This window comes from Rhinatrema bivittatum, chromosome 2 (genome assembly GCF_901001135.1).
Source record: "Rhinatrema bivittatum chromosome 2, aRhiBiv1.1, whole genome shotgun sequence".
In the NCBI taxonomy this organism is placed as follows: Eukaryota; Metazoa; Chordata; class Amphibia; order Gymnophiona; family Rhinatrematidae; genus Rhinatrema; species Rhinatrema bivittatum.
In genome coordinates, this window is record NC_042616.1 from 350,985,262 (window position 1) to 351,007,771 (window position 22,510).

Below are 22,510 nucleotides of genomic sequence, written 5' to 3' on the forward strand. Positions count from 1 at the left end.
GTAGTTTTTCAGAGAAAAATTCAAATGCCCACCACTACCACCAACCCTTCCCGCACACAGGTAAAAGCATACGGCCTATGTACATACCTTTACCTGCACATTAGGCAGGGAATTTTCTAACAGCCTATTTCAACAGGTAAAGCACTTTCTTACTCATGCAAATGGCTTTAAAAGTTAAACTATTGAAATAAAAGTTTTTGCTTTCTAAAAAAAAGTAGCCCAAAAACAAAGTAACTCTTTTCTGCAGAACCAGTAAATAGATTTTGTTAGCTGGAGCTATGCCCTAAAAAAGATTAATCTGTAGGAATGTATTTTCAAGTTGAGGCATGCTAATCTGCTCCAAAATTGAGGCTAGCAATCTTGTACGTATTCCACAAAAAAAAGCAAAATTTGCCAATTATATTAGCCAATTCAGCTGTTTTCAGTAAAAAATGTCCCCTTGATGGAGACAAAGTAGGTTTGAACTGTGTTCGTTTTAATTTTTTTTTTTTTTAATGTACATGGACTGCTTTATAAAATGTCAGGAAGCTGCAGTGACTATATGTAACCCTAAGTGGTCACTAGATGGCGCAGTAGCTCAGTTTTACTGGGCTATGTGTAGGGTCCTTCGTTTTCGGTTTAAACCGATTTTAACCCATAAATTTCAGGATTTTTCCCCAAAAATGACTTTCAGTTTAAACCAACTATAAAGCAGTTACAGAGCTGCATATGCAGCATTTCAAGGCCACCAGCCGCTGCTGGTAGCCAATGGTTAAAGCGCATGCTGTGTTTCAAATCCCACCTTCCACCAGTGAAAGCAGTCACCTTCCAGTGCCACCCTTGCCATGTTTTAAGTCCTGCCTCCTCACCCCCCAAGCAGCCAAATTGCTTGCTGTCTGGTGCTGTGAATGCAATTTCAAGCAGGCCCTGTCCACCAGAAGCACTTTCCGGCAGGCTCCATGGCACTACATAAAAGTAGGAGGGAGCCTAAGTAAGCATGCTGCCCAGGGAAAGAGAAGAAGCCAGGAGCCACCACTCCTAAGGATGAATCCTGTTTCAGTGGGAGGGAGGAAGAAGATTCTCGGTGGGGAGGGAGGAGAGAGAAAAAAAGCATGTTAGGCAGGGGATGAGAGTAGAGATGGGGGATGATGCTGAGTGTGAGAATCTGATGTTTTATTATCCTGAATCATTTTTTTCAACTGATTTTCTCCTGTTTTTGTTATCATAATAAACCACGATAAATTTCCAGAAAAAAGAACAGTAAAAAAAAAAAAAACCCCCAAAAATGAAGGTCCCTAATTATATGGTATGTACATGGGAGTTCAAATGTTCAGCCTATCTTTTGCAATGAGAATGTTCTGGTTAATAAAGGTTATCTAATATTTATCTGGAGGAGGAGATAGTGGGTAGCCCTTCCCAAATAAGGAGTTTGTATTGTATAAATTTAACAAGAGGTTAAAAGTTTATCCTATTCCTTATAAGGGAGAAAATTCCAGATAGTGGTTCAAGGACTTTGTGAGTGCCATTTGTGACAGCTAGCCAATGGCTAAAAGAGTTGCATTTGTATTTAGAGTGTGTGCACTGGTGCCAGGGGCTGGGTGTCTGAAGAAAGAGTCAGAGTAGAAGTCTTTGGAAGGTCCATGTGAAGGGGTTAGAAGAGAACAGCAGTGCTTTATCCAGAAGTGCTACTAAGGCCCACCAATGTGGGTGTGAGCAGCTAAGGACCTACTGAGTAGGTTTAGACTGAAAAAAGAAAAAGAGACCAGTGTGGATTAGTAGGGTGATAGCAGAGGAGCTCCCAAGGTTTCCAACAGCCCAGAGGTGGACAGAAGTGCAAGTGGTTTGAGGATCCAAGATGGCTGCACATAGCGTGTAGGAGCCGAGGCAGGTCCTGCTTGTTTGTGGATTTTTCGCTTATAACTATTTCTCATGGCTCCGAAAAGGAAGGGGAAGATAAGGGTTTATCCCTCAACGCCCCCACCATCTTCGGTTATGCAGCAGGAAATAATCCGGTTTCTTACCTCGCAAGCTTCATTTGATCCAGCGGTCGAGGAACCCTTGGAGCATGGAACTGAGGGAGAAGTACTGGCTCCGGAGGAGACAACGCTGAGCCCAGAACTCAGGTCAGTCCCTCAACAATGCTCCGGGCTGCTGTTTCTACACGGCGCGAAAAAAGAGGAACCCCCTCCCGGTCTGCTGGCAGAGACACCATCTGAATCTCCTGTACCTCGGCTCGCCGACGAACAAGAGCTAGCAGCAGCAGTAGCGGGAGAGCAAAATGACGCGGAGAGATCGAATATTACAGCAGTAGAAGGGGCAGTAGGGGTAAGTCCAATGAGTAATGTCCTGCAATTACGGACTGAGCAAATCCCTGAAGTTGTTCCCCTTAGGATTCCTGAGCGCCTGGAGGTTGTTACAATGGTGGCCTTATGGGACTTGATGGTGGGGGTCGCGACGACTTTGAACAATTTAAACTCCAAGGTAGAACATCTTGCCTCTCAAAACAGTCGGAATTCAAATGATATTCAACAAAAAGTGGATGTACTAACTACACAAGTAACAGATTTACAACGAAAAGACCATGAAAATATTGCTTTCAAGGCTGCAGTTGCGAAAGATAGACAATACCTTACTAGAAGAGTGGAGGCACTTGAAAACTCTAACAGACACCTTAATATAAGAGTCTTAAATTTTCCACGTGTATTGGGAGAAATCCCATTTATTACCTTTAAACGGTTTTTGCAAGAAGTCCTAGGGTTTGAAGAAAGTACTTTACCTCAAGTAAATAAATGTTATTTTTTGCCTAAAACTTCTTCTAACCCTAATAGGCTAAACTTGCAAGATAATCTAACAGAAATTTTAGAGAGTTCAGATCTAGAGTTAGACAGAGCCACCCTTCTAGTTTCTTTATTAACTTCAGCAGATATGCAAAGTATTATGAGAGTATACTTTAGGAAATTTCCAGTTACCTTTATGAATGCAAATGTTAAGATTTTTCCTGACCTCTCACCAATAACACAAGAGCGGCGTAGGAAATTTTTAGCCCTACGCCCTGAGATTGTTACCCTTGGTTATAATTTCATGCTAAAATTTCCATGTAAGTGTGTATTGAAGAGGGGGGCAGAAATGAATGTTTTTTTCACTGTTGAGCAAGTGAGAGAATTTCTTCAATCTAGATCCCCCATCACTTCATCTCCCATAATATAATAATAAAAATATTTGGAAGCTTAGATGTGCAGAAAATCTTATATATATTTTTCTTATTGTTGCTCCCTTTGTTTCGGATCCTTAAATACCTGGTTAAAATTATATTGATTTATGGATATTTGGAGACCATATGTAAATTTCCATAATATTATTTCTATGGATAAATATGGTTATTATATTGCCTAGGAAATGAATGTATTGTTCCCCTTGTTTATCATATTTGCAAATTAAGGTTTGTAAAAGAATTGAAAAATTGATAAATAAAGAATGAAAAAAAAAAAAAAAGAAGTGCAAGTGGTTTGCACTAGAAGTTCTTACTAACTAAGACAAAATTTGGAATTTGGATTTTGGATGCAGAAACTGTGCTGGGGCGGGGACTAGCTGAAGCTTGGGGAGTTGCAGCTGGTTATTTCAGTGCAGGGCTCGAGACTAGCACAGCTCCAAAGGCAGATGTCTCAAGAGCTGTTTCTGATGCAGAGGCTGGATTGTGAGCTGAATATTAAAAGTGAATAGAAATTACTGGCAAGGGATAAGTTTGGATCTGTGGGGGGTGCTGGCTGAACCTTGGAGGGGGGTTGTGGCTGGTTATTTCATCACAGGGCTGGGGACTGACACAATGTCCGAAGGTCTGGGTGTGTACAGACTCTGATGCCGCTCTTGTAGCATGTCTGGATGTAAACTGTTTCTGAATGCAGTAAACAGTGGTGTCTTTTGTGAGAGGAAATACCATCAGGGACTCTCACTAGTTCCACATAAGAATAAGCAAAGAGACAGACTACCTGGAAGTGCAGCAAGAAAAGAGTACAGTGTGAGAGACTGCCCTAAAGTGCAGCCACGGAAAACAGCAGAAATGAAGTCACGGAGGCTCAGAAGCCTAGGTGAGACAACTGAATGTGCAAAATGGGGAGTTGGGAGTTATGTGACCTAACCAAGATGACACCAAAAGTTAAGACAAGTCTGAACTGTTATTTGAACTTACAAATTCCTCTATTTCTATTTGGATTACAATAAACATTTATTGTATTTGAAACAAGTAAGATGTGGACATTGGATTTTCTGGACAGTGATATACATGCCTTCAACCAGTTTGGTATTACAGGCCAACCAGTCCCCAGCCCATGCCCAGAGACTGAGTCTACCCTACCCTGGGGTCACTCGACAAAAGCTCCCCAAGGCTGAGAAGGTGGTCCCTTGGCACAGGGGTTACATATATAATATACATAGAAAAAAGTTCCACAAGAGATTTTATGCTATATGAATATTCATATTAAAATACATACCTCATATTCTCTTCTGCAGATTTTCAAAATTTCATTCTTTGAAGAAGCCTGCAAGTAAGACAAGATAATAAAGAATAAAAAGAAAAATACATAAATCTAATTATGTAAACAAGATTACTGTGCACTCCCCTTTAATCTTACAATCAATGAAATATGGGAAGGTAAAACACAAACATACTTTAAAATGTGATTTCAAATGCTAGAAGTCTGAAAAATAAGTTTGGAGAGTTAAAATTTATGGTACATAATGAAGATTATAGACAATAGGCATCTCAAAAATCTGGTGGAAGGAGGATACCATGGGACAAATTATATCAACATATCAGGGCAGATCAAGTTGGTGTTAAGAACAGCATGGATTCAAACACGATAAATGTTCTGCAAGGAGAACTGCACTCTGAAATGTTTATGGACAGAAATTCCAAGTGCAATGAGGAAGAGCACAGTGGGTATACTACTGCCTGATTGGCCAGGATGAGGAAACAGACTATAAAATGGAAACAGATTAAAAAGACTAATAAAACTGGCAATACAATAATTATTGGAAGATTTCAATTACCCAACTATTCAGCCAGATCCGCTCGACAATAGTAATAAAGCAATTCATATTTGACAACCACTGGAGGGCAAATACTAAGAAAATCTTCTGCAGTGGCATTTAACTTCAAAAAGGAAGATTTCGATAAAATGAGGAAATTAGAAAAAAAGATTAAAAGCTTGCTTGAGTGTTTCAAAATACCATCTTGGAAGCCCAGATAAAAAGGTATTCCATGCCTTAAAAACTTCAAAGGGAAAACAGAGTTGCTAGTCAGCAGGATGTTAGTCCTCACATATGGGTGACATTCATCAGATGGAGCCCAGCATGGAAAACTTGTGTCAAGTTTCTGGAACTAGGCACTCTAAGCATGCCCTATACCATGCATCTACATGGGGTCCCTCTTCAGTCTTATAACTCAGAATTATAATAAATGAAAAATATAAGGAAAAATCCAACTCCACAGGGTGGCAGGCGGGTTTCATGAGGACTAACATCTTGCTGTCCTAGGAGAACACCTGTTACAGGTAAGCAGCTCTGCTTTCTCCTAGGACAAGCAGGATGGTAATCCTCACACAAGGGTGAATCCCTAGCTACAGGCTGCTCCCCAACACAAAAGGGGACCAACAGACACCAACCACCACAGTGCTGTTGGTAACAGAGGGGGAAGACAGCCTGAACCCAAACAATGAGCCCAAGGTAGGGAAAGTTGAGTTCTAAACCTCGAAGAGATTCCTGAGGACACATTAGCCATGTCGGCCATCCTTGTCCAGACAGTAATGGGATGGGAGATTTCAGATCTCCTCCACAGGAACTGCTTGCAAGTGGGCCACTGACATTGCCATGGCTCTGACAGAATGAGTCTTGACATGACCCCCAAGATGCAGTCTCATCTGGGCATAACAGAAAAAGATGCAATCTGCTAGCCAATTGGATAGTGTCTGGTAATGGCAACTCCCAACCTATTCCTATCAAAATAAATAAAAAGCTGGGTGGACTGTATGGGCTTCTGTCTACTCCAGACAGAAGGCTAAGGCTCTCTTGCAGTCCAAACTGTGCAGTGCTCGTTCACCTTGGTGCGAATGGGGCCTGGGAAAGAATGCTGGCAGGGCGATTGACTGGTTAAGATGGAAATCCGTCACCACCTTAGGCAGGAATTTAGGTTGCATATGCAAAACCATCCTGTCATGAAAAAACGTAGTGTAAGGTAGATAAGTCACTAAGGCCTGGAGTTCACTGACCCTGCGCACTGAGGTGACCGCCACTAAAAACATGACCTTCCTTCTTCAGGTACTTCAGGTCACAGGAGTGCAGCAGCTCAAAAGGAGCTTTATCAGCTGAGCTAGCACCACACTATAGTCCCAAAACACAGCGGGAGGCCTTAGGGGAGACTTCAGCTGAAGCAGGTCCTGCATGAAATGTACAACTATAGGCTGTACAGAGATGGGCGTACCATCTACAGCAGTGGCTCTCAACCTTTTTCCCATCGTGACACACCTAAGAGACCACACTCACATGTGTGACACACTGCTCATTACAATTTACGGCAGAAATAAAAAAATAAGGGTCCAGTATTATTTTTATTGTTAAGAATGACACAAGGAAAAAGATACATATTCTGTCTGAACAGAAATTGCATAAATGGTAAACATCCCACACCAAAACAGCACCAATTTCCAGCACTTAACAGTAACCACCTTACCTAAGAAAAGGCAACACTGAAAATATTACACCAGGACTTAAGACACCAATACACCTCCTATTAGGAAAATGGACCAAGTCAGGCTGCTATAGAGCCCTACACAGAAACTACACGTCAGCAGAGAACCTCACCTGAATCACATGTGCTGACCCTCACCTAACAAAGAATAAAGAGACCAAAATGCATAACTAGAAGCATGTAGACAAAAACTGAATTGGAAACCGCAACAAGCCAGAGTCTCTGTATGCAGTGCAACAAAGGAAAAAAAGAAGCATCACCCATCCTTATAAAACAAATCAAGAAATATAAAATCAGTAGCAGTAAAACCATACTAACAAAAATAACAGATTATTTCAAAACAGCGGATGAATGGAATATCCAATAATTAAAAACTCATATCAAAAATTTCTAGATACCAATAACATATTTCAAAATAGCAGACACAAAGACCCAGTAATGAAAAAAAATAAGGATACAAAAAATGTTTTGCTCTGCATACCTGGGAAAGTTTGATATCCAGGTGCCCTGAGATTGTTTTGAATTAGCAGGAGGAGGGGTGGTTTGCTTGGAACTTTCTCCTCTCTCTCTCTCACTGGCTCACAATCGCTCACATATACACATGCTTTTTCTCTCTCACTTACATAGGCTCTTAATTACACATTTACACACATGCTGTCTATCTTTTCAAGCTTACAATCACACACATACATGCTGTCCTTTTCTCTCACACACAGACTCTCACTCACATGCTTACAAACATGCTCTCTCTTTCATTTACACACAGGCTCTCAATCACATACTCACATGCTCCCTCACATAAACCAGCTTTCAATCGCACACATACTCTCTTTCACATGTACAAGCTCTCAATCATACATGCTATCTCACTCACAGGATCTCAAACACATGCTTGCTTATTCACTCTCTCTCCCCCCCCCCCCCCCCTGAACTAGCGGCAGTAGCAGCCTCCTCCACTTTTAACCCTAAAGGCAGCAGCAACCTACTTCATTTTCAGCCCTCGCTGAGCAAGGAGTCCCATCGGCCGCGGGGGTTGACTACGTTCTTCGTTTTTCTCCGAGCCACACTGCTCATTTCTCAGGCTGTGCCTCCCCTTTTTTCGGGCCGATGCCTGTACTAGCATGGTTTCTTCTTCCCTCGCATGACCCGCTGAACACCATTTCCTCTTCCCAGCCACGGAAAGGGGGGGGGGGGGCGGGAAGAAGAGAGCATGCCGGTGCTGCTGACTCCAGCTCTCCTACCGCGTTCCACCCAGGCTTTCAGCGTTTTAAGCCCAGGTGGAGAACCTATCATGCTCGGGTAGGGGAGCAGCTGGGTCAGCAGGGGACTGGGAAGTGTCGTGACACACCGGTTGAGAACTACTGATCTACACCATGGTGATATGCGCCAGTTGCATTGAGATTAACTCTAACAGAGTTGTTTGGGGGTTTATTTATTTATTATTTATTTAAATTTCAAAATAAAATTTCCACAAAGAATCCACTTTGCTACAGCAGAATGATACATCTTATTATAAGAAACAACTGAAGAAAATTCCTACAATACGAAAACACAGTATACGTTAGACTTCAACCTGCGGGGGAGGTCAGCCTAATTTGGAGATATAAAGAAAAACAGAGGAAAGACATAGCTTATTGCAGCTCCCAACATATAAATAGAAGTCTCTTAAACTTCACTTCTACAAGGTGGTAGAATTTTCCTGGAATGAATAAAAATCTTAAGTTGCTCTGGTGAAAAAAAAGACAAAGCTATTTGTATTATATTTGACTAAGCATCTACACAGATATCTTAAAAAGAAGGATGCCCCTAGGGCCAGGGTATCCTGACGCAAGGCCAGGAATCCCTTCCTTCTTTCTTGTGTAGCCTTAGCCAAGTCCGGAAATATCCTCCCATAAATGATACATTAGATTTCTTAAAATATTTCTTCATTACTGAACTTAAATCACTATCAGCAAAGAACGATACCAACAAAGTAGCTTGTTCTACCACTTCATAGTTAGATGACTCAAGATATTCCGTAAGATTAGCCATATCAACAGCGGGTGATTGCATTCCAGAGCCTGGGCTAGCTGGTAAAAAATACACTTTATCCGGGGGGGGGAATTGCATCAGACGAAAACTCCAAAATTTCAAGAAAAAACCTCTTCAAGGTAAAGCGCAGTAATTCTCCCACCACCCTTGGAAAGTTCAAAAATCGAACATTTAAATGCCTCAGTCTGTTCTCAATAAATTCTACTCTTCTGTTCAATGAGCCACTGTCTTGGATTAAAGAATTTTGTACTCCTCTAATAGTATGTAATTCTTCTTCTATTTGTTTGAATTTTTGATGACTATCCTGTTGTTGAGATGTATTGTTTCTGCAAAGTATATCAACTTGTTGTGACAAAACATTAATCTTAGAGGAGCACTCTGAGAACGCTTTGCCCATCATAGAAACAAGGTCCCACAACGATTCCAGGGTTACCACTGGAGGTTTCTGAGCAGAGACAGGGACTCCCTCTACAAACAGAGTCCCAGCCTCTCTCTCTTCACCACCTCTCCCCCCTTGGAGATTCTCACCTAATAGGGGGGTGTCCAAGCCACCGGCACTGATCGCAAAAGTTTCCATCATGGGGGGTACATCAAAGCTGCTCCCTCTGCGTCGGCGGCTTGAGGAACCACTTCGGGGCTCAGCACAACAAGCTGCTGTGGCCCCTCCCATGCAAACAGTGGTGGACAGACATCTAGGGGACTCAGCGGCACCTCCTCCAAGGCTGTGGTGAGTTCTCCTCCACTCACCACAGCAGCCGGATCCACAGTCCCCGAAATAGTAGCTGCTGCCAGACATTGCTGGATGGTTTGCTGCCTGGATAGGGGAAGGGGCTCCGAGGGAAAAGATTTCACTTTTCCCTTCCTCTTAGACGGCATCAAAGAGGTAATTTACTGCCAAGAAAAAACACTTCAAAGCAGAACTGAGCAGAGCAGTGTCGGCGTAAGCCACCATTTTGGCTCCTCCCCCCAAAAGAGTTGGTTTTTAAGCCAGCCTCTGATAGGTGTAAAAGTTAATCAAGCAATTTTTGTAGGGGGCAGAAGAACGTCAGTTCATAGGACTTTCTAGTAGAAGGCTTTCTGAAAGACACCAGGACCTGAGACACATCCTCAGAAAGATTGAGTGGTTGCAGAATTAACCTCTCAACATTCAGGCTGTGAGTGACAGAGACTGGAGAGGAAGGGATGCCACAACATGCCTTAGTCTTGAGTGATGAGCTCTGGGGAAGTCCCCAGACTGATCGGATTCCGGATGGACAACTCCTGGAGAAGTGGAAACCAGACCTGTCTCGGCCAACGAGGGGCTATGAGAATCATAGTCCCTCTGTCCTCACGAAGCTTCAAGAGAGTCTTCGCCACTAAGGGAATCAGAGGATATGTGTACAGAAGACCATTGCCCCAATGGCGGGAAAAGGCATCCAAGGCTGTTTTGCTGTCTGTTCTGTACAGGGAACAGAACTGAATCACCTTTCTGTTGCAGGGGGACGTGAACAGACACACACCTGGGCTCTCCCAGAAACAGAAGATCTGGTATACTACCCCCAGTCCAGAAACCACTCGTGGGGTCTGAAGGCACGATTCTGTCTGTCCACTATCATGTTCTCTATTCCTACCAGATACATGGTCCTGAGCACCATCCCCCCGAGGGACAGGGCCCAGGACCAGATCTAGACTACTTCCCCATGCCTCCCTGCTTGTTGACATACCACATAGTTATCTGGTTGACTATTTGGATCAGGACAACTTTGTTGGACAATCTATCTCTGAAAGCCCATAGCACGTACCTGATCACCCATAGCTCCAGGAAAGTGATTTGATAATGTGCTTCCTGAGCGGACCAGAGGTCCTGTCCTCTATGTGAGCTCCTCACCCCAGAATGGATGCATCCATGGTAAGGAAAATTTGGGTAGGGGACTCTGGAAGGATATTCCCTGTTCCAAATTTGAGAGCACCCACCACCAGGACAAACAGTCCCAGAGAGATGGGGTGATTCAGATGCAATCCTGGAGGCTCTACGTGGCCTGTGCCACTGCAACCTCAGGGTCCATTGGGCTCTGCGCATGTGCAAATGTGCCAAGAGAGTAACATGGATGGTTGCGGCCATGTGGCCCAACAGCCTCAACATGTGCCAAGCTGACACCTGCTGGCTCTGTTGAATCACCGCCAATATGAACATCAAGGTGACTGCCATGGACCACAGTGGGAAGGCTTTTGCCCAAGCCGTATCTAGCAGGGCTCCTATGAAGTCCTATTGAGGTGACGAGCTGAGATGAGACTTTGGATAGTTGATGATGAACCCTAGTGACACCAACACCCAGATGGTCAAGCGCATGGACCGAGTGGCTCCTGAGATGTGCTCTAGACCAGCCAATCATCAGGTAAGAGAAAACATGCACTCCCGGCCTGCAGAGGTGCGCCCCCACCATGGCCAAGCATTTTGTGAAGACACGTGGGGCTGAAGCGAGCCCGAACAGTAACATTCTATACTGGAAGTGCTGTTTTCCCACCTCAAATCTGAGATACTTTCTGTGACCTGGGAAGATCTCGATGTGACTGTACGTGTCCTTCAAATCGAAGGAGTATAGCCAGTGGAGAAATTACCTACCTGATAATTTTGTTTTCCTTAGTGTAGACAGATGGACTCAGGAACATGGGTTATGCTCCCCTGCCAGCAGATGGAGACAGAGCAAGCTGATGACACAGTATATATATCTATATATAGTATATATATAGTATATCTATATATCTATATATAGCATATATATCTATCTATATATAGTATATATATCTATCTATATATCTATATATCTATCTATATCTCTATATATCTATATATCTATATCTCTATCTCTATCTATCTCTATATACTCCTGCAGTGTCCTCAGCCTGCCAGTATTCTCTTCAAAAGCAACAGTGGACAGACTAGCAAAACACAATAAAAAAAAAAAACAGGCAACCATAACTGTACTCAATCAACAAAGAACACTGAACTCTTGGGATCCATATCTCCACAGGAGGACTACTAATACAATCATTTGGCAGCCGAGGGTGGGAAGCTGAACCCATCTGTCTACACTAAGGAAAATAAAATTATCAGGTAAGCAATTTCTCCATTTCCTAGTGTGTAGACAGATGAACTCAGGACCAGTGGGATGTACCAAAGCTACACCCGAACAGAGAGGGAGACTGTCCGTGGTCCAATCAACACTGCACGTGCAAAAGCTGCATCCTCCCAGGTCTGCACATCCAGACAATAAAACCTGGAAAAGATGTGTAAGGAAGACCATGTCGCAGCTTGGCAAATGTTGATGGGAAACAACAACCTAACCTCCGCCCATGACACTGCCTGAGCTCTAGTGGAATGGGCCCTAATCTGAGTAGGCAACGGCTTCTTAGCATCCACATACGCGGCCATGGCCACCACCTTAATCCAGTGAGCTATCGTAGCCCGCAAAGCTGGCTCGCCCTGCTTCCTTCTGCCATGAAGGACAAACAGGCGATTTGACTTTCAGAAAGGACCAGAAACTTCCAGATACCACACAAGTAGTCTCTTGACATCCAAGGAATGTAGGAGGCGATACTCCTCCATGTCCCTGACCTTATCCTGGGACAGCAAGGAAATGGACTGATTCAAATAAAATTCCGAAACCACCTTAGGCAAAAAAGATGGAACAGTATGCAACTGCAACGCCCCTGGAATCACCCAAAGGAACGGCTCCTGGCAAGACAAGGCCTGTAACTCGGAAATACCACGCACAGAACATATAGTCACCAGGAACACTGTCTTTAAGGTCAATAACCGCAAGGAAAGGCAGTTCTGGTCTCCCTGTCGCGAAATAGGCACAGCAGAACTAGAAAAGGTATAGAAAAGGGTGACAAAATGATAAAGGGGGAATGGAATGGCTCCCTTATGAAGAAAAGCTAAACAGTTTAGAGCACAACAGCTTGGAAAAGTCGACAGGGAGATATGACAGAAGTTTATAAAATCATGAGTGGGGTAGAATGGATAAATAGCAGACTGTTATTTACCAGTTTCAAATACTACTAAAACAAGGGAACATACTAAGATCAACAGATTTAGTTTATTCTTGATTCACAACCAAATTAATCCAAACACAACAAAGCGATAGAAAGCTAGAAAGTACTTTTTCAAGCAGCACTAAGCTGTGGAATCCATTGCCACAGGATGTGGTCCAGGTGAGTAGCATAGGGTTTTAAAAGGTTTCTTAAAGAAAAAGACCTTAAACAATTTAGTCAGGTAGACTGAGGAAAGCCACTGTTTACCCCTGGAAGTGAGCAACAAGGATCTGCCAGGTATCTGTAACCTGAACTGGCCACTGAGATAGGATGCTGGGCTTGATGAGCTTTGGTCTCAGCCAGCATGACATATGGAGAAATTTAATTTAATTTAAAAACTTTTTCTATACCGTCGTTTAGTAGAGCACCATCACAACGGTTTACAGTTAGGCACAAATATGTTTGGTTTGGTTTCTAAATTATCCAAAAGGTGCCAGTATTATACGGTTACATAGTTCAATAATATACTCTAAATGGGGAATGGGTGTGGTTACCATTTATGATTGTTAGCGTAATCATGTTTTATACTGTCTTTCAAATAAAATACTTAAATATGAGAAAAAATAATAAAAAATAAGCAACTCTGCATTTTATACTGGTGACTTTCAGCTGTTTTTGTGTTGTTATTCAGCTACTTCACTGTGAAATGCTTTTTTGAAGAGCCATGTTTTTAAGCCTTTTTTGAAGAGTTTTAAATCTTTCATTAGTCTTAATTCCAGGGGTAATGTTTCCATAGTAAGGTCCTGCCAAAGATAGTGCTCTCTCTCTGACTTGGGTCAACTTGCTGTTTGACTGAGGGGTTATGGTTAGTAGAGCTCTATTGGCTGATCTGAGACTTCTTGAGGGACATGTAATCGTAGTGCGGTGTGTTTAGCCAGTCAGGCCTGTTCGTCATTTATTAGTTTATGCACTGTGCATAGTGTTTTAAATTGTACTCTTTGTTCTATTGGGAGCCAGTGTAAATCTGCAAGTGTCTGGGTGATATGATCTCTTCTGCCTTTACCAGTAAGTATTCTGGCAGCCGAGTTCTGTAATATTTGCAGTGGTCTGATAGTAGTATATGGCAATCCTAGGAAAAGTGTGTTACAGTAGTCCGTGCTGGCAAATATTAATGTTTGTAGTATTGTACGAAAGTGTTCCTGATTTAATAAGGGTTTTAGTCTTCTAAGGACCATTAGTTTGGCGTAGCCTTCTCTTGCTTTTATTGATATGTGTTGTTTAAGGCTCAATTCCGTGTCTATAGTTACTCCTAGGTTTCTCGCTTTATCAGTTAGCTCAATTGATTTGCCATTTTTAGTTCTGATGGGATTTTGAATTCTTTCAATGTTTTTTCATTCAAGATGTATAAATTCTGTTTTTTCGATGTTGATTACTAGTTCCATTTGGTTTAATAGTTGTTTTATTATGTCTAGGTATAACATTGCAAAATTCAGTGTTTTTTCAATTGTTTCTTCAACTGGTAGAATTAACTGAATGTCGTCAGCATATATGTAGTGTATGATACCTAGCCCCGCTAGCAGGTGGCAGAGGGGGAGCATGTTAATGTTAAATAGCGTCGCCGAGAGTGCTGAACCCTGGGGGACTCCTGTCTTTAGTTTGATTTTGTCTGATATTGTGTTTTTTATCTGTACCTGATAAGATCTATTGTTCAGATAGGATGTGAACCATTCAATTGTTTTGTTTTGTAATCCAATTTCTTCCAGTCTTTTCAATAGTATGTCATGGTTTACCGTGTCAAATGCTGGATGAGGCCAATCTCCACCAGTGTATCATGCAACTCTGCCAGCAGATGGAAACGGAGTAAGAAGCTATCACTAATATAAACTTGCCCCAATAACAGACCGCCAGTATCCTCTGGAAAAGCCAAACTGTGGACAAACTGATTAAACTCAAATATGATTAACAACATTCAACCACTCATGCTTCCAACTAATAGGGAACACTGAGCTCAGCCAAAAGAAAAGCAAGTTTGCTTACCGTAAACGGTGTTTCCGTAGATAGCAGGATGAATTAGCCATGCTCTCGTGGATCTGTCAATTAGGTCCGGGAGGCGGAGCTACCAAAGTGATGTCAGAGCTTTGCTCTGAGGCTGCGCGTGGTTTCCCGCGCTTGGATCAACTCTCCTCAGTCTGTAATAAAGCAAGCAAGGTCGAAGGGTACGACGGGCGACTGTGCAGGGAGGTGGGCGGGTCAGCATGGCTAATTCATCCTGCTATCTACAGAAACACCGTTTACAGTAAGCAAACTTGCTTTTTCCTGTCGACAGCAGGGCTGAATTAGCCATGCTGTCGTGGGAGTCCGAAGCTCCCTAACATGCTGCATAGAATTATTTCCGTTAGTATCGTGTGTGCAGCGTGTTGCCAATCATGTGCCAGTCGACCCCGCCAGCGGTTCCTTTAATGAATGCAATAAAGTTCGTCCCAATTTGGCATCTTCCGCTGTCTGCTGGACCAAGCAGTAAAGGGAGGTGAAAGTGTGAAGAGACGCTCACGTGGCGGCTTTACAGATGTCTAGCGGTGGAACGTGTTTCAAATGAGCCAGCGAAGCTGCCACTGCTCTGGTTTGATATGCCATGGGACGAGACGGCAAGTCAATCTGCTGTTTGTTGTAACAGAAAAGTATGCACTGAGTAATCCAACTAGAGATAGTTCGTTTAGCTACTGGGAGTCCAGGGGCATTTGGACTGAAAGAGACAAATAGTTGTGAGACTCTCTTAGGGGACTGGGTTCGTTGCTTGTAGTAAGCCAATGTTCTCTTGCAGTCCAATGTGTGTAGAAGTTGTTCACGATCGTTCTGATGCGGCTTCGGGCAGAACGTGGGTAATTCAATAGACTGGTTGAGATGAAAGTGAGACACCACCTTCGGTAGAAAGGTAGGATGGGTTCGAAGGAGCACTTTATCGTGGTGAAACTGCAGATATGGAGTATAATGTACCAAGGCTTGTAACTCACTAACTCAGCGAGCTGAGGTGACCGCAACTAGGAAAACTACTTTCCAAGTGAGGTATTTGAGATGTGCCGCATCCATTGGTTCGAATGGGGCCAGCATCAACTGTTCCAGTACCAGATTGAGATTCCTTGGCACTGGGGGGGTTTTGCTAATGGCGGCCAAAGGAGAGTAAGCCCCCTGAGGAATCGCGAAACCATGGGATGATGAGAGATCGGAAGTCCCTCATGTAGTCGGTGAAACGTAGCTATAGCACTAAGGTGAACTCGAACAGAAGTCGTGGCAAGGCCTGCTACATGCTATGTATGTAGATACGTCAGAAGCATGTCCGGGGGCGCACGTGAGTGGATCCGCCCCGTTTGACGTGCACCAAGTCGCATATTGTTTCCATTTGAATTGAGAGCTGCGTCTTGTGGACGGCTTCCTGGAGGCCAAAATTACGTTTTGGACAGAAACTGAGAATCCCTGTTCAGCAAGAAGGATCCGCTCAATCTCCACACCATCAGATGTAAGGAGGCATGGAGCAGATGCAGGAGAGAGCCTTCTTCCTGTGATAATAGGTCTTCTTGATTTGGTAAGCGGAAGGGCTCCGCTGTGGATAGCTGGAGTAGGTGCGTGTATCACGGTTGACGCGGCCACGTAGGTGCTATCAGAATCAATTGTGCTTCGTCTTGCATGCATTTTTGTAATGTTTTGGTGATAAGAGGAATGGGGGGGGAAACGCGTACATTAAGGTTTCCGTCCATGGAATGAGAAAGGCATCCTGGAAGGTCCTGTACTGACTCTGCCAGACCGAGCAGAAGCGAGGCCATTTCCGGTTGGCTTCTGTGGCAAAGAGGTCTATTGTCTGTGTTCCCCACCTTCGGAAGATCTCCTCTGCTATGATTGGGTTGAGAGACTCTTCGTGGGGGTGAAACACTCTGCTCAATTTGTCTGCCCTGGTGTTGGAGATTCCCGGTAAGTAGGTTGCTTGCAACTGAATTGAGTGTTTGCCAACCCATTACAGAACGGTGAAGGCTTCTTTGCAGAGGATCCATGAGCCTGAGCCACCTTGTTTGTTGATGTAAAGCATGGCTACTTGGTTGTCCGTGTAGACCATCACTCGATGACCTCGAAGGTGAGATACAAAGGTCTTTAATGCGTAGCGTATCGCCCGAAGCTCTAAGAGGTTGATTTGATACAATTGCTCCTGTTGTGTCCACAGACCTTGTGTGTCTGCAGGTGATCGAGGTGCAACCCCCAGCCTTTGCAGGAGGCATCCGTGGTGAGAATGGCATTGTGAGGTAACAGTAAAAATGGAGCACCCTTGCTGAGCGTCTGTACACGTAGCCACCAGTCGAGTTCGTTGCACATGGCTGGTGTTAGGGATACAGTCTTCGTCAATGGTTGGGAATGTTGGTGCCATTGGTGTTTGAGATCCCATTGGATGTGGTGCATGTGTAGTCTGGTTGAAGCCAACACATGAATGGCCACTGCCATGTGTCCCAACACTATTAGAATTTGCTGGGCCGAAGGCGTCGAGGTACATCGTAAGCTCCGGAAGAGCTGACGCATCATGGTGCGTCTGTCGTGTCGCAGGAACACTCTGTGTTGTATCATGTCCAACAGGGCTCCTATAAACTGAAGCCTTTGGGTAGGCTGCAGATGGGATTTTTCGTAGTTGACGATGAGGCCCAACTAGTCGAGGTGAAAGATCATATCCTGTAAGTTCCTCTGGAGCGTCTGAGGGTCTGACGCTATCAGGAGCCAATCGTCCAGATAAGGAAAATTTATAATTCCCCGTTGACGGAGGAACGCCACCATCACCGCCATGCACTTGGTGAATACCCTGGGCACCGCCGAGAGGTGAAGGGAAGTACCCTGTAGTGGAAGTGCTGGCCATGAACTTGAAAGGATAGGTATTGCCAGGAGGAAGGATGCATTGGAATATGAGTGTATGCATCCTTGAGATCCAAAGAACACATCCAAGCCGTCGGAGGAATCAGGGGTAGGATGGACTTGAGGGATATCTTGAATTTTTCCTTGACTATGAATTTGTTGAGGTCTCGGAGATCCAAGATTGGATGGAGATCCCCAGATTTCTTTGGAATGAGGAGATATGGGGAATAGAACCCCTTGTCGTGGTTGGATGGAAGGATTCAACTGATTGCCTGTTGATGAAGTAAGGTCAACACTTCCTTCTGCAACTGCACGAGGTTGGATCTGGGCTATGTCAGGTGGGGCAGGGGCGGTAAACTCAGGAAGGGGATTCAGTATCCGGAACGGACGATATCCAGCACCCACTGATCCGATGTGATCGTTTCCCACTGCTGAAATTGATCTATTATACCTCCTGCTAGAACCGGTTGTGATGGTGGCAGAGCGAAGTCTAAAAAGATGGGTTGGACTTCGCTGCGGTAGCTGGTGGTTGTGCTGCTGGACGCTGGGGGCGTTGACGGCCTCTGCGATTTTGAGGGGCTTGTGGTTGCTGTCGTGGAGGAGGGTGATACGGCAACATCCTATAAGAAGTGTATGGACGGTACGGACGGCGTTGGAAGGACGATCTCCTGTTTGGGGTATAGTAGCCCCTCGAGGTTGGGTAGGACTGAGCGGCGGAGAGAGATTGCACCGCTACAGATTGTTCCTTCAGCTGCGCTATTGTGTCCTGGAACTGGGGGCCAAAGAGGTTGTCCCCTTTGCAGGGCAGATTGGCCAGTTTGTCATGGACGTCAGGTCTTATATAGTTAGCGCGAAACCATGCAACTCTGCGTGCTGCGATAGACCCCGCCGAAACCCTAGAAGAGGCCTCAAAACTCTCGTACACGGTACAGAGTAGATGTCTGATGGCTTCTTCGACGTCCTGTAGTACGACCGGATCCGCTGGAGTGTGAGGTTGTGACTCTGAACCTCGTTTAAGGCGCTGTATACAGTCGTATATGTACAGAATAATGTAAAACTGATGATGACTTATCGGTCAGTTAACATGGAGGCTTGAAATGTTCTCTTAGCAAAGTCGTCTAAAGATTTCAAGTTTCGTCCAGGTGATGTGGAGGAATGAATTTTCGATTTTTTGGCTCGCGCCATAGCGGATTCTAACACCACAGAGGCGTGAGGTAGTTGAGTAGGAGAATAATGGGATGACTTTTGCATTTTAAACTTAAGGTCCGTTTTCCGGGAGACTGCCGGTAGTGTGAAGGGTGACTCCCACGAACGCTCAAGAACCGAATCCAGAACCTTATGCGGTGGCAGAGCTCTGGGTTCCGCTGGCAGGTCGAAGATCTTTAGCAATCATAGGGTGTCCGCTCTAGGATCTGGTATTTTTTTGTATGTCCAGGTTGAGAGCTTTCCCCATCTTTTCCAGAAATTTGGGATAAGTAAGGACCTCGGGCGGAGAGTACAGTTCAGCCGGTTGTTCCTCTGGTTCCAAGGGATATCCCGTCGACATGTCAGGAGTGGTAGTGTAACCAGTCGGTGACTCGGGATGAGACGGAAAATCCTGTGGTGGTGGTAATGTGGTGGGAAGTGGGAAGTGGGGCCTCGGCGGGGAAGGGATCGGTGAGGCCAGTTCCGAGCGCTGTGGAGAGGACGGTGCTGTGTGGGGGAACTAATCGGCAATTTGTAGGTAGCCTGCATGACCTCAAAGAACCCCGCTAGAGCAGTCGATAAATTGGAAAACGCCTCCTGAGTGTGCGGAGGCATGACTGGGCAAGATGATGCGTCCCGGCACGGCAATGCCGTTGACTTGTGCGTCGAAGGCCTGTGAGCCCCCTGCTCAATTAACGGCTGCTTCGTAGATTCAGATGACTCCTTCCGCCCCTTCACTCAGTCCCGAGTGGGGTCTCATCCTCTAGACGGCTCCAGGCATGCGTCCTGTCCGGAATGGCTGTCAGTCCGGGAAGTGGACGGTTTGATCGAGGCCGCTCGGTGCTGTTGGGGTGGTACCATGGAAGCCGGTCCCGGTGACGATCGCACTTCAGTATATCCGAGTCTGGTGGAGGCGTATTAACCTTTCGAGCTTGAGGTGAATCCGATGCCCTCCGTTTCTTTGCAAGCAGCTCTTGTAAACTGTGTCACCTAAAGCGCGCTTTTGAGACGGATGACAGGTCCGAGTAGACTCTGAGGGACGAAGATGACTAAAAGAGAGAGTGAGGAGTTGGCGCCCGGCCGAGATCCTCACTAGAGTCCGCTGAGAGGTCCACCGGGGGACATTGCGGTACCTGGGCAGTTAGATGCCACTTCCGAGATGGAGGGTCTATTGGATGTCTCTCGCGTACCTTTTTCCTTGATTTATCAGCACCCGAAGGTGTTTGTGTCACTGATATGGAGGACGACATGGTTGATGTTGCCATCTGCGTCGATGGCGTCGTAATCTTTTCCAATGATAAATCAGATGGCCTATGTTTGTGTCGATGCGTCGGCTCGAGTACATGTGTCGGACGCGAAGCTATGGTATGCGTCGTCTGTGTCGCGTCAACGGAGGATATCGACGCAGGCCATGCCGTTGACTTGTGCGTCGAAGGCCTGTGAGCCCCCTGCTCAATTAACGGCTGCTTCATCGATTCAGATGACTCCTTCCGCCCCTTCACTCAGTCCTGAGTGGGGTCTCGTCCTCTGGACGGCTCCAGGCATGCATCCTGTCCGGAATGGCTGTCAGTCCGGGAAGTGGACGGTTTGATCGAGGCCATTCGGTGCTGTTGGGGTGGTACCGTGGAAGCCAGTCCCGGCGATGATCGCACTTCGGATGGGGAGGCGTATGAACCCATGCAGCCCAGTTTTAAGGCCTCCATTTTATCGGCCCGCTGCCGACGCGCCCGCGGAGACATTTTCCCGCATTGGGAGCAAGTTGCCATCGGGTGGTCTGGGCCCAGACACCGATAGCACTAGTCGTGGTCATCGGTGCAGGACATTACCTTCCCGCAGGCACAAGGCTTGAAGCCCGATGGACGAGGATCCTTCTTGTCCTTCATCAGGAGCTAGTCGTTTTCATTTTTTTTTTTTTTTATCAGAAAACCGAGGAGGTCTGGAGCTCCGTGTGCGATCCCGCGTGCGGATAAAACAGACTGAGGAGAGTTGATCCAAGCGCAGGAAACCACGCGCAGACTCGGAGCAAAGCTCTCACATCACTTTGGTAGCTCCGCCTCCTGGACCTGATTGACAGATCCCACGACAGCATGGCTAATTGGGCCCTGCTATCGACGGGAAATAAACTTATTCACTAATCTGAGGGACTGGATAACCCACTTACCAGTCTTCAGACAAATAGTAGGAACAATACTCTGCAATGTCCGCACCGAAAAGGCAAGCCAAAGTTAAAAATGCAGCAGTTGAGGGTGGGTTAGGGATTGGCTTGCCCTTATTAGAGGAAAATAAATTATCAGGTAAGTAGCAATTTCTCCTACCTCTGCATTCAGGCAGACCAGTCCCCACCAAAGCTACTCCTGAAAAGGGTGGGAGGCTGCCCACCGTTCAGTTAACACTGCCCGTGCAAATGCAGCGTCCTCCCAAGCTCGAGCATCCCAGTGATAATACTTGGTAAAGGTGTGCAATGACGACCATGTCGCTGCTTGGCAAATCTTGACAGGTGAAAATAACTGAAGTTCCGCCCACGATAACAACTGAGCCCTTGTGGAATGCGGTCTAATCTTCTTCAGCAAAGGAATCTCTGCAGCCACATAGGTGGCCATAATGACAACCTTAACCCAATGGGCTATAGTTGCCCTCATCGCAGGAGCACACTGTTTGCAGCCTCCATGGAGTACAAACAGGTGATCAGACTTCCGGACAGATTTAGTAACCTCCAATTACCACAATAAATGTTGCTTGACATCCAAGATACCAAAAGACGATACTCACTTTCATCTCTGTCCCTGTTCAAGGCAGGCAGAGAAATGGACTGATTCAAATGAAACTCTGAAACCACTTTTGGCAAAAAAGAGGGCCCAGTCCAAAGCTGTACCACTCCCGGAGTCATACGCAGAAAGGGATCAGGAAAAGGGCCTGCAGTTCGGAAACCTAAAAAACTATCTTCAAGATAAGCAGCTGTAAGGAAAGACCATGCAGCAACTGAAATGTTGGACCTGCCATAAATTCCAGGACTAGATTAAGGAAGCACTGGAAACCACAAAGGATGACGAAGATGTTTAACTCCCTTCAAGACCAGGACACATCGGAATGAGAAGTCAAAGGCCCACCAATGACATACCCCCTATAACAAGCAAGGGTTGCCACTTGAACCTTCAAGGTTTTAAGAGACAGACCTTTATGCAATCCATCCGGTAAGAATTCCGAAATTAAGGGAATATCCACCTTGAGAGACTGAGAACCTCACTCAGTACAACAGGCCTTGAAAATTCTCCAAACTCTAACATAAGCAGAGATGTAGAAAATTTCCTGGCCCAAAGCAAGGTGGAAATCATAGCAGACGAATAACCACATTTCAACAACCTAGCCATCGCAATGGCCAAACCGTAAGACAAAATCGATCCGGATCATCATGTAGAATGGGTCCCTGCCACAACAGATCCTTCTGAGATGGTAGTCTGAGGGGACTGCCCGCCAGCAGTCTCTGCAGATCAGCATACCACTTCTTCCGGGGCCAGTCCAGAGTCACAAAAAGGACAGTGCTGGCTTGACTTGCTATCTTCCCAACAATCCTGCCTATCAGAGTCCAGGGAGAGAAGGCATACAGTAGGCTGCTCCTTGGCCACACCTGAATGAGAACATCGATGCTCAGCGCTTTCAGGTCTCGTCTGAGACTGA

General features: G+C 45.3%; 1 protein-coding gene across 3 annotated transcripts in view; it reads right to left on the reverse strand.

Annotated features, from left to right (window-relative positions):
- RECK (reversion inducing cysteine rich protein with kazal motifs) overlaps positions 1-22,510 on the reverse strand; it is a 631,029-nt gene that overhangs the window by 430,261 nt on the left and 178,258 nt on the right. For all 3 annotated transcript variants that reach the window (XM_029589886.1, XM_029589885.1, XM_029589887.1), the window contains one exon: positions 4,467-4,514. In XM_029589886.1, the coding sequence (XP_029445746.1) occupies positions 4,467-4,514 (48 nt within the window). The remainder of the gene's footprint in view (positions 1-4,466; positions 4,515-22,510) is intronic.